Here is a 12,879-nt window from a genome sequence, read left to right as displayed (position 1 = left end):
TACTAATTCATGAAGAAAAGTACTCTATAAGTATATTAATTTATATATATTATTTGCATCTATACCTCGAAATTAATTATGCACTTTAAATAATTGAATTATTCAACGATTGTATTTGATCAATTTTCATGGCCAATTGTTGCCACTTGTAAGCAGTCCTCTTCGAATCCTGGAATTTTGACATATTCAATATTATTTTTAGTTAGGTTAGTTAAACTTTTATTGTTTTTAACAAATATGTTTGGTTCCATAGTTCCTACAAAAACTGTTCTAATGTTACCGTTTTGATTAATTATCCTTTCTAAACATGCTTCATTGCCACTTAATCGTAAGGAGCATGGTTCCACTGTAGTGAAAATGGAAGTTCCTTCCGGCACGACCTTGGTATTATTCTTTTCAAAATATTTTTCAAGAGCACATTGTTCAGCATGTGTGTTTCCTGGTAATTCTCTTGAATAACCAGTTGACAATATTGTAGTACCGTTTACAAGTACTGCACCTACATTGAATGCTGTCCTTGTTGGTCCACATTTTCTGGCTTCTTCTAATGCCATTTTCATATACTTAACATTTGGTTCAACTGCCCAGTCAGGGAAATCAGTACGGTAGCTCCATTTCTTTTCACCATATTCATTTAACTCAGTGGATTCATATCTGTATGCATGTAACCATAAGTCTAAATCATTTGGACCGGGATCACTGTAAAGGGTGGTTTCACAAACTTCGCATTTTTGATCTGGAAGTAATTTTTCACCTTCTGCATCAGAGAAAAACCAACTCTCAGCCACTTTAGTTTTACCAATTTCATCTAATTTGTCTGCTATTTCTTTATAATCCTCCACACCTCCTTTTCCTAATAATGGGCCCCAAATTGATGGATTAGAATATATAGGGTCATTTGCAATTGGATGGCCAAGATATTGCAAGTGAACTCTTATCTGATGAGTTCTACCAGTTAATGGCTTACATTTTACGACACTAGTTTTTCCGTCATAACTAATTCTACTAAAAATAGTTTTAGCATGTTTTGCATTTTCGTCATTACCTTTACAAACAGCATTTAATGATACTCTTGGATCGATTGATCTTAGCGGTAGCTCTACAACAGTTTCTTCAATTGGAAATTCCCCAACAACACGAGCAATATACTCTTTTGTAACTTCTCTAGCCTTTAGTTGATCTCCCATTTCATCAGCTCCCTTCGGAGTCTTTGCTAAAAACATTAAGCCACTTGTTAATCTATCTAATCTATTACATGGATGAACTGAATATCCTAATTTTTTTCTTAAGATTTTTGTTATAGTATTAAATCTAAATCTACCTGTAGGGTGAACAGCAATTCCACTTGGTTTATCAATAGCCAAAATATCATCATTCTCAAATACGGTTTTTATTGGCCTACTGGTTATTGGTGGTTCATGACGATGGATCTGATGTGTGATATAATCACCATTTCGAATAACACTATCTAAATTTGCTGGTTCATTGTTTAAAAATACTTTACCTGCAGCAATTGTTTTGATGTAGTAACTTTCTTCTCTATCTCTAAATTCGTTAACAAACACATCAATTAATTTACGATCTCTCCATCTCAATTTACAAAATGTTTTATACGTAAATAAGTATGGGGTAATTTTCCTCAACGGTCCTTCAATTCTAACCTCAAACTCTGGATCCTCTTGTTTATTCCTATTGGAATTTGTATTAGCCACTTTTAACTTAAATCCAGCCTTATCACGCAATTCTGTTTGGGTTATTTTAGAATTGTCTCTTTTAGCTCTTTTATTCTGATTAATTTGTTTGAATAATTTTTCTTGTCTAGCTCTTGCTTTATCATGTAATAGATATGTCTCAAATTCAGATAACTCAGACGTGCTTTGGGAGTCAGTATTACTGTTGCCCTCATCAATTTCGTTATTACTACTGGACATCTCTCTTTTGATGGTCATTAAATTATAATGTTTGATGGTCACAAGTTGTCGTTGAAATCTCGTCAGCATATAACTGTACCAGTGTCACTATAATGAAGATAGCTATTACGATATAGTATCAACAAAAAATATGAAATCGTAAAATATATAAACATTCTTATAAATTTTAATACCTTGTGTTTAAAATGCATTCATTTTTCAAATTCTGACTTACTTGAACGAGTTAGTTGAAATTGATATTATAATGAAATATTTTACAATTGGTGAATTATTCATTAGATTCGTTTTTAAAATTATTTATTGTGTATGCTATGATCCAATTTTTTATGGAATATTGTTGTACTTATCTTACTTATGTTTATATAGAATTTTAACCTCTTAAAAATTCGATTAGAGTTACTTTACCATCATTTTTTTGCTGTGTGGTAGTTGGATAATTTTTAGTCGAAGTGGTATTTACGACATCTGAAAAGTTTGTATTATTTAACGTAATGTTTGAAAAATCAATATTGTATGCCACCTCATGCCTTTCACTACTTGCCTTTTTTAATTCATTGTTTTCTGTTAAAGTGTGGAGATTATTGTGAGCAACTGTTGAATTGTTCTTGGTTACATTTGAAATTATTTTCACTGTTGTGCAAGTATCGTTCTCAGTTTTAGTTCTAATTATATCACTTATTCCATTAATTGATTTTAGCTCTTCATTAAATTCGTACAGATTCACACCTTGTAACATTGGTAAGGTGTGGATTAAGCGCCAGTATAAGGAAATCTCGGGTAATGAGGAAGACAAATTATTATACTTCATAGTGTTCGAAGAATGATTAAAGGAATGATGAGAATATTTGGATCCACTAGAGAAACTACCTGGTGTCGAAATTCCACTGTCTGTAGATGGTGTTTCCTTCATTCTTTTACCATTTTCTGATTTCCTCATAGAGAATATACTGGAGAACAATCCGACTTCTTCAGAGGGCAAGGAATAATAGTACCAACCTAACTTGCCTAAAGGAGAATTGCATAATTTAATGATTTCATCCTCTCCAATTTGACTCTCGTATCTATAGGTATCCATTAAAGATTTCTTTTCTACCTGCCTCCAAGAATGTTTCCAAGGTTTCTCTCTATATGAAATAACCAAAAGATCGACAAATGAACTTAAAGGGTACACAAAAGCACCTATATATGCAAGCCAAATAATTGGACCATGATCTATTTCGTATCTATATTGAGTAATATCAATTGCAATTGGGAAAGCCCATAAACAAATATACGAAAATGGATATATGAAGATCGATCTTAAATTACTCCTCGTGTTATTTCTACGATGATACATTGCTAAGTATGTTTCCCTCCTTAAACCTTGTTGTAAATTATCAACTTCTGATTTTTCATGATTGAGGATGCCTAAATTCCCACTTCTATTTCTTTTTGAAAATATATTGTGTAACATATCAGTATTTGATTTTGTGTTGTTTTCAGTAGTTGAAGATTCCATATGTTTGTTAGATTCTTGAAAATGCAAGCCAGCTTGAACATTTCCATTTTCAGTAACATTATTACTATTAGTATAATTATTATTATTGCTGTTCTCATTATCATGCACATTAGACATCGAAAATAATAACAAATTATCCGCACTTTCATCTGAGTCTGATTCATCTCTTTCAATAATTGGAAGAAAGACATGTGCAATTAATTGGAAAAAGCTTTTCAATATTCTTTTAAATATATTAGATTTCTTAAGTGGATCATCTTTTTCTTGTTTTGGTGAATAACCTAATTCTTTCATTGTCCTATTCAATAATGAAGTTTGTCTTGAGACACTTATGTAAATGCAGGCGTATGTGATTAGGATGAATAGGACAAGAAAATATCTTAATCCCCAACTCAAGGCCAGCTTGTACCATATTGGGGAAGGAGGAAAATAACACATTGTAGATAAAGGTTTATAACCTCCTGTCCTTGCTTGAAATTCGAAATTTAAATCGTTATCATCTATAATTAGCTCTGTATATGTCTTTTCGAATTTGAAATTCACCATAGAGTAATCTATAAACGCTAATGATGCAAATACGAAGGGCAATATAATGACAATTGGCCATACGTAATACCTACATTTGAAAAGGCCCCCATCGATATTTTTTGTCTTCTTATTCTCCCATTTCATATCAGGCTTAAAAATTAATAATGCAAAATGAATAGCAAATACAAGTATAGCTAAATCAGCACCCTCTATAGCGAATGCAGTTAAAAATCCCAATGTATTATATAATTTTTGATTACCCATTTGGTTTCTATCACATTTCAGTACGGTTGGGTATATCATTAAAATAAGCGTCTTTATAAAATCGCAAACCGTCAGCAGAGTAATTAGTTCATGTCTAAACACTTTATCTCGTTTATCATAATTGTATAACAAATAAAAGGAACAACAACCACATAGTACGGAGAAAGTTGAAGAAGTGATTGCCACAGTATGTAATTTCTTTTGTGTTTGTAATGTGAATGCTTGGAACATTCCTGGTAGTCCCAATGCAACATTCAACGTTGTTGTATTCTTCAACCTAGTTTTAATATTCTTCCTCTTCACCAGATTCAAAATCTCAGCAGTCCATGAGGACTGAGATTTGATCGGAATCATATTTGCACTTCACGGTAGCTCAGCAATTCACAGTGATCTTGATGCAGCCAGTAACAATGGATCGTCAACTATTAAAACCAACTCCTAATATATGAGTACAATTATATAAAAAGGATCTAAAATAACATACATGGAATCGCAAATTAATGCATTAGTTTTTAATTAATTTATCTTATCATCTATAATTATCTTATTATTGTCGTGTAAGTGATGGTGATCAAATAAATCTGAAAAAAAAAAAAAAAGAAATTGTAACAAGTGCACGTTATGATAGTTGTTAAAGGGTAGAAATCAACATATATCTGCAGTGAAGAAGCTTAACGGGGGGAAAGCGATACAAGCATCGGTATACAGGCAATGGATTTTCTGCTATAAATCGAGAACAGAGGTATGATGGTTACAAGCGGGCCCTTTTGCTTTATTCACCATTGAGCCCCAATGCTACGTCTTTCACTGCTTTGCGCATGCCTTATAAGGCTTCTCGTAATGGCGTAAAATTTATTGTTTCGTTTGTGCTGTTATGCCTTATAGCTAAGCTACAAAAGTATATACATTTATATATGAACATCTATGGTTTGTTATTTACTGGCTCTAGAGGTGATCACGGATTCAGACGTGGAGACGACAGCGTCGTGCAAACGTTGAGGTCCACTGGAGGCAATGACACCTTTAGTTGATAAAGTCAAGCCGTTGCCAAAGTCTAATGGAACATTCTCCATAGCATCTGTATGAATTCCACCAGCTTCGTGTACTATCACGTTACCTGCGGCGTGGTCGTATATCTTTTCTTGGAACGATAGTTTGATTGGTAACCTTAAGTAAACATCACCAAGACCAAGTGCCAATAGGCAGTATTTTGCTTGAGAGTCAAGATGTAATGTTTTGGTGATTCCTTGTTCTCTCTTGATTTCCGATTGTTCGCTATGCGATGAGTGAGCCTTCTCAACACCTTCAAGTGAGATCATCTGTTGTGCGTCTTGCAGTTGTCTGACATGGCATGTAGTCCAATGGCTGTTGTCGGTTGGATCTGACGCATTTGGTTGGTAGAATGCACCTTGGCCCCTGACTGCACGGAAGATATATCCGAACTTCTCGTAGCCCTCGATATCCTTCTCTCCGCCATATTCTTTCAATGACAAGTTAGGACACCCAAGAACACCTACTTGAGTAGTACCATCAACAATAAGTCCCAGACAAACGGCAAATTGTTCACCTCTAAGGAACCCCTTAGTGCCATCGATTGGATCCAAACACCAGAATCTGCCTTGACGTCCACCTTTATAGTCCCCTAAATTAATAACATTTCTCACATCGTCAATCGTCTTTAATGGGTACTCATCACTACGGAATTTGAAATCAGTACTATACGATTCATCAAAAATTGTATCATTTTCCTTTATCTCTTTCAAAATTTCAGACAAAAACTCATCTTTCAACCCAGCAGCACTTTCCTCACCTAAGATCTTATCATCGGGGAAATTAGATTTGATAGCATTAATAATCACTGTCTGTGCTGCATAGTCTCCAATTGTTACTGGAGAACTGTCACTCTTAATAAGCGTACTGGAATCCTTGTGAGCAATAACTCTTCCTTGGATACGTTTAGTCAACAAAGATGCTTTACGAACAGCTTGAGTAGCTACTAATAATTCTTTTTCGAAGGCCATGGTGGAATTTATAATTGGGACAACGTTGTAAATACTGTCTGTTCCTGGTATTTATTTGGATTGGGTCCTGGCGTTCAGAGAAGATCACCAATTGAAACAATTGAAAACGACAAGGGAAGGAAACAGTTGGTCGACAAATTTTTGGCGAAGTAATACTCTTTCTTATATATATATATGTATATAAAACAATGTTTAAACATGGATACTTGCACTCATTGAATTGCTCGATTTTGGCATATAATGACTGTTAGGATAGTGAAAGGTAGGCGTTCCACAGTTAAAGGTCAGTCACGTGCGATAGCGATAGTAATAGCCACGAGGCAGCACGACTGGCAACCTGGACAATGTCATTAAACGGCCACTAATGACGTTGTTGGCATCACAGCATTCAGCACCTGAGAATGTGTTTGATGTGCAATTATCGATGTGTACAAGGTTCGTCAAGATTATGTCGTTTCAAGATACAATCAACGAAGTTCTTAGCATGAACCAAAAAAGAATAAAACCATAAAAAGGTTCATCAGAATGGGGAGAGTAAACTTGAAGTTGCATCGTCGTAGTGTACGTTATTGAACCAGCACTTGGATAGTTCCCCTGGATGTTAAAATGCAGCATGTATAGGTTCCGCACTAAACTTGTATACACCGGTCTATGTGTTCTGTTGGGTTCTGTCCTGATGGTGACAGTGTCTTCTTTACTTTCATGTCCTGACTCTGTTAAATGCTAGCGCCCATTTAAAATTTTCACTTCAAAAAGCGATGAGATGCGATGAGATGAGATTTTGGAAAAAAAATTTCACTACAAAAGATATTTAGAGAGTCAGTGTTGAAGTACAGTTGAAGAAAGTTATTTCTAGATGTAATACAGATACATTATAGTTGTAATTACTGGGAAGTAAGTGCTACATAACATAGAACAGCAATCCCTAAGATGTCTCGTTCAGTGAATAAAAGGTCTATGTCTGCGGACAGCGATGACAGTGATTTCGAAGATAATGGAGTCGATATTGCTAAAAGTATTGCTTTTAATGCAAGTGGAAGTGATAGTAGTGATGATTCAGATGAAGAGGACGATTTTAAAGTCGATGACGGTGTGCAGGATTTGATTGAGTATAGTGATGAGGAAACCACTGAGAAAGAGGTTAAGAAGACTAAAAAAGCTTCTAATCCTTTTCCTTTATTAGAAATGTCAGATGATGAAGATGATAAAAATTCTAAAAATAGTGCATTTAATGATGATGCTGATGATGTGAATGATTATTTTTCTACCAACATGCAGGATAAGTCCAAACATAAGAAAGGTAGTTTCCCAAGTTTCGGTTTATCAAAACTTATTTTATCAAATATCAATAAGAAAGGTTTTAGGCAACCAACTCCTATTCAACGTAAAACCATTCCATTGATTCTGCAGAGAAGAGATATTGTTGGTATGGCGAGAACAGGTTCTGGTAAGACCGCTGCTTTCATTTTGCCTATGATTGAAAAATTAAAGACACATTCAGGCAAGATCGGTGCTCGTGCCGTTATTTTATCACCATCAAGAGAATTAGCTATGCAGACTCATAAAGTTTTCAAAGACTTCTCCAGAGGATCTCAATTAAGAAGTGTCCTATTAACCGGTGGTGACTCCTTAGAGGAGCAATTCAGTATGATGATGTCAAACCCAGATGTTATAGTGGCTACTCCAGGTAGATTTATGCACTTAAAAGTTGAAATGGGTTTAGATTTGAAAACTGTTGAATATGTAGTATTCGATGAAGCTGATAGATTATTTGAAATGGGTTTCCAAGAACAGTTAAATGAATTATTGGCCTCGTTGCCAATGAACAGGCAAACTTTATTATTCTCTGCGACTTTACCAAATTCATTAGTCGATTTTGCTAAAGCTGGTCTAACAAATCCTGTATTGGTTAGATTAGATGCCGAATCAAAGATATCAGAAAATTTACAACTTGCATTTTTCAGTACGAAGAATGAAGAGAGAGAAGCAACTTTACTTTACATTTTACAAGATGTCATCGATTTACAAATAGGTACGGAAGAAGAAATAAAGAAATTGACTGCATCCAATAAGAGAAGTGATGAAATAGATTCAGATAATGAAAGGGAACAAGCTGACAGAAAACTTAATAAGAAGAAAAAATTCGAGAAATTTATTAAACCAAAATTACCTTCTGCAAATGAATTACCTTCTGAAAAAGCTACAATTGTCTTCGTACCAACACGTCATCATGTCGAATATATTTCTAATTTGTTAAAAGATTGTGGTTATTTGGTCTCTTATCTGTATGGTACATTGGACCAGCACGCTCGTAAACATCAATTATTCAACTTCAGAGCCGGTTTAACTTCAATCCTGGTTGTCACTGATGTTGCTGCAAGAGGTGTGGATATTCCAATGTTAGCTAATGTCATTAATTATTCTTTACCAGCTTCATCCAAAATCTTTGTCCATCGTGTAGGTAGAACAGCAAGAGCAGGTAATAAAGGTTGGGCATATTCAATTGCTTCAGAAACTGAATTACCATACTTACTGGATTTAGAACTATTTCTTGGTAAGAAAATTCTATTAACACAAATGTATGAAGCCACCTGTTCTTTAGCCAAAAATAAGTGGATTGCAGCAGGTAATGAAGAATACACTTTCCAACCACCAAAACCATCGTATACTGATAGAATGATTCTTGGTTCATGTCCACGTCTAGAATTAGAAAATATTGGTGATCTATATAAGAATATCATGTCAGCTAGTTTTGACTTGCAAATGGCGAAAAAAACTTCTTTAAAAGCTGAAAAGTTATACTTCAGAACACGTACAGCTGCATCACCAGAATCAATTAAAAGAGGCAAAGAGCTTATTGCCTCTGGATGGGATGAACAGCATATTATGTTTGGGAAAAATGTCGAAAAAGAAAAACTTGATTTCTTATCAAAGTTTCAAAATAGAAACAATAAAGAAACTGTTTTTGAATTTGGTAGAAATCCTACAGATGCAACAGCAGTTTTAATGAATAGAAGAAGAAGACAATTAGCTCCAATACAGAGAAAGGCAGTCGAAAGACGTAAGCTGCTTGAGAAAGAAAGATTAGCAGGTCTATCGCATGCATTAGAGGATGAAATTCTAAAGGGTGAAGATCATGAAAGCGGTTACACTATTTCTAAAGAGGCATTAGCTGCATTTGAGGATGCTGATAAGCTATTGCAAGAACAAGAGAAAAAGAAGAGAAAACCAAAAACCTATAAAGATCCTCAATTTTTCTTGAGTCATTACGCACCAGCTAAGGATATTCAAGACAAGCAGTTGAACTTAACTAGTGGTTTCACTAATGATGCTGCTCAAGCTGCATATGATTTGAATAATGATGACAAAGTACAAGTTCATAAGCAGACAGCTAATATTAAATGGGATAAGGGTAGGAAGAAGTATGTCAATATTAATGGTCTTGACAACAAGAAATATATTATTGGTGAAGGTGGCCAAAAGATTCCAGCAAGTTTTAAATCTGGTAGGTTCGATGAATGGTCTAAGGCAAGACATATCAAACCGTTGAAGGCCGGTGTTAGAGAAGATAGTATTCCAACTAATCTTTTGGCAGACGTTACGGGCCCCTCCGATGGGAGTAGAACCTTTGGAGGAAGGTTCAAGCACAAACAAAACAAAGCTCCAAGGTTACCTGATAAACACAGAGATGATTATGAATCACAAAAGAAGAAAGTTCAGAATGCATTAGAAAGAGGGGTCCAAGTTAAGGGTTATAATAATAGAAATAGTGTCAAATCTGAATTGAAGACCGTTGCACAAATTAGAAAGGAAAGAATGGTAAACGAAAATAAGCAAAAGAAAAATGCCCGTCCTTCTAAAAAAAGAAAATACTAATAACGTCAAGCTATAAGTAAATTCATAATTTTAATATCTATAATTTTGTACAATATCTAATAATAGAATAATGAAATCTATTGTTAATTAAATCCGCGATAAGAATAGAATGTATGAACGACGTTTCAGCTAAAAAATTAAGTTTATTAACACTTAAAATGTTTTAAGCTTGGAATTCTTCTAAATTTAGATTGAAAATGCATTAAGTTTTTTATTAATAAATGTTTGTAAGTATATATGTATCTCTAGATAAGTTACTCAAAATACCTAACTATTACAATCTAAAGTCCGCTAATCGATTAAGAACATCATCTGCGAGTTCCGTTATTTTATCTTCCGATACTTGTCCTTGATCAGAACCATAATATACGGCATTTCGGATTAAATCACGTACTATATAAGGAGTGACTAAAACAGGGTTCAGGAAAGATGCATCTAAGATCTCATCTGCAGTCCACCTTTTCTCTGGGCTCCTTATCAAGCATGCCTTCATCGTATCAAGAGCAGACTTTGGTACCCTTTCATTCTTAGAAGTTTTTTCTGAAAATACTATTTTAACTTCAGGATTCATTATGGCTAATAATCTGTTTTGATTCTGAAATGCACCGTATGGTGGCCTACCATAAAACATTTGGTACATGATACATCCACATGACCAAATATCTGATGGTTTCCCTACTCTCCATCTATTCTTTTTTTCAACGTTACTAACTTCGTTCAAAGCCACTAACGCTTCAGGTGCCATGTAATTTGGTGTCCCAATCTGTGTATCACGATAAATGTTCACGGTATGGTCAGGTACAGCGTTGGCAATACCAAAATCAATAATTTTTAGTATACCTTTCACTAAAACAAAATTAGCTGGTTTAAGATCAGAGTGGACGATGCCTGCATCGTGAACCACTTTGACACATTTTAACATTTCTCGAGAGTAATAACGAATAAAATCAACATCTAATGGCATATTAGCTCTCTGGTTAAGAATTTGGGATAAATCATGATCACCACATTCCATTACCAAATATAATACACCATTATCCATTTGATATTGAATCAATTTAACTACTCTTTTTTCATTTTCAAGCTTTTTTAATAACTCAATTTCCCCTTTGAATGCATCAACACTAGTATCATCGAATTCATCAAATACAACCCTCTTTAATGCATATACTCTATTGTTGTTTGTATTCTTAACCTTGTATACCTTAGATGAACCACCCCTTCCGAGTAGTTCAATTCTTTCATATTCTATGTCATTAACTGAAACAATACTCTTAGAAGATTTCCTATTCGTCATTGATGTTGGAGGCTCTACAATTTCAACCTTTTTAACTATTTTTTGTCCTTCTTTGTTATCCTGAAAAGTGTGAGGTTTTTCAACAGTTGAACTTTGGGATTCTCTTGATTCAGAGATATGTATTTTGGATTTTTCATAAGAATATTGATGTTCAACAGGTCTTTTTTTCTCAATGGCATTGACATTAATATTTTTATTTATGTCTATTGATGCCAAAACCTTTCTGTCAGGTTCATATTCATTAAGTGGTTTCATGACTTTTTCATCTGAACGAGTAGAAGTTGTATTCATTAAAATGGCATTAGTATCTTGTTTGGATACCATTGAACTATGACGATTATTAGTTGTTGTATGGAATGAACTTTGACGAGAAATCTTAGATGATACTGAATTGGATGAAATTGATGTCATGAAACCCTCCTTCGAAACAGATCTTTTTTTCATTATATTTTTTCTATTCTCTTCTTTTTGTTTTTCAAAATATAATTTTGAGATAGTTGCTAACTCAGTGGATGGTAAATTGTATTTTTTTAAAACCTGGAAAGGATTCAAGTCTCCTATTTCAATCAAATTATAATCTATCATTGTATTTGGTAGGCTTGTATTTGAATGATTATATGTATTGGAATCTGTGAAGGGATTAGTAGTTGATGAATATAACGTAGAACCAAAAGAGGATGATGGAGTAGTGACATGATTTTTTGAGTTTTTACCTGCTAAATTATCTGTTGATTTATTATTACTTAGTATACTATCAGTTGTTGTCTTATATTTCGGTATGTCATTTTCCATGTCATTCATACTTTCGAATGTTTTGTGGTCGTTCTCTTGATATTGATCATAATTAACTTCTGTCATATGGGATGGTGCTATTGTGTAATCTAAATTTGTTCTCTTGGCCTTACCCAAGGAATTTAATTCTATTTTCCTAAAGATTCTTCTTCCTTTTCTTCTCTCATTATGTTTAACAGTCATTTCTTGATCTATAAGATTTTTAATTCCTTTGAATTTCGGTGACGCTATCTGACCGTTATTAAAATTAGAATTTATAGTTCCAATTTCATTATTCTTCGTAAGAGTATTAATTTGATTATAGTTACTACTCATAGATATGCTAGAGTTGGTTAATGAATTTCTTGTTATATTCTCATTCTTTTCTGATATTAATGCGGATCCAAAGTTACTTAACTTTGGTAACACTGTTAACTTTTCATCTGAATCGGAATCATTATTATAAGTCTGTATAGTATCATTTCGAATTCCCCCTGACTTCGAAAATCTAGTATTATCATTCAACACCATAACAAACTTTGTTATTGTTGATATTTTTTAAAAATCGTAATCGTTAATAACTTAATTTGAAAATTATGTGATAAATTCTATCCTGGTACTAAAGAGCCAGCACACGGTAAATATATAGTTTCTTAGGGTAAAAATCTGGATAACTTAATGATGCTCAGTTCT

General features: G+C 33.9%; 5 protein-coding genes across 5 annotated transcripts; 1 reads left to right on the top strand and 4 right to left on the bottom strand.

Moving 5' to 3' along the window:
• Positions 1-119: 119 nt before the first annotated feature.
• Positions 120-2,000, bottom strand: TPHA0M00360 (uncharacterized protein; the record flags this gene model as incomplete). Its single annotated transcript, XM_003687997.1, has 1 exon — positions 120-2,000. One exon carries the CDS (start codon positions 1,998-2,000, stop codon positions 120-122), a length of 1,881 nt encoding a protein of 626 aa, XP_003688045.1.
• Positions 2,001-2,301: 301 nt separating this feature from the next.
• GPR1 (Gpr1p) lies at positions 2,302-4,575 on the bottom strand (the record flags this gene model as incomplete). The annotated part of the gene is made up of 1 exon (XM_003687996.1): positions 2,302-4,575. One exon carries the CDS (start codon positions 4,573-4,575, stop codon positions 2,302-2,304), a length of 2,274 nt encoding a protein of 757 aa, XP_003688044.1.
• A 578-nt stretch (positions 4,576-5,153) lies between these two features.
• Positions 5,154-6,242, bottom strand: MET22 (3'(2'),5'-bisphosphate nucleotidase; the record flags this gene model as incomplete). Its single annotated transcript, XM_003687995.1, has 1 exon — positions 5,154-6,242. One exon carries the CDS (start codon positions 6,240-6,242, stop codon positions 5,154-5,156), a length of 1,089 nt encoding a protein of 362 aa, XP_003688043.1.
• Positions 6,243-7,172: 930 nt separating this feature from the next.
• Positions 7,173-10,118, top strand: DBP10 (ATP-dependent RNA helicase DBP10; the record flags this gene model as incomplete). The annotated part of the gene is made up of 1 exon (XM_003687994.1): positions 7,173-10,118. One exon carries the CDS (start codon positions 7,173-7,175, stop codon positions 10,116-10,118), a length of 2,946 nt encoding a protein of 981 aa, XP_003688042.1.
• Positions 10,119-10,392: 274 nt separating this feature from the next.
• On the bottom strand, positions 10,393-12,717 carry MPS1 (serine/threonine/tyrosine protein kinase MPS1; the record flags this gene model as incomplete). Its single annotated transcript, XM_003687993.1, has 1 exon — positions 10,393-12,717. The coding sequence occupies one exon, from the start codon at positions 12,715-12,717 to the stop codon at positions 10,393-10,395; it is 2,325 nt and encodes a 774-aa protein (XP_003688041.1).
• Positions 12,718-12,879: the final 162 nt, after the last annotated feature.

This window comes from Tetrapisispora phaffii, chromosome 13 (assembly GCF_000236905.1).
Source record: "Tetrapisispora phaffii CBS 4417 chromosome 13, complete genome".
NCBI lineage: Eukaryota > Fungi > Ascomycota > Saccharomycetes > Saccharomycetales > Saccharomycetaceae > Tetrapisispora > Tetrapisispora phaffii.
The sequence above is the reverse complement of the archived record's forward strand: the minus strand, read 5'-3'. Positions and strand labels throughout refer to the sequence as shown.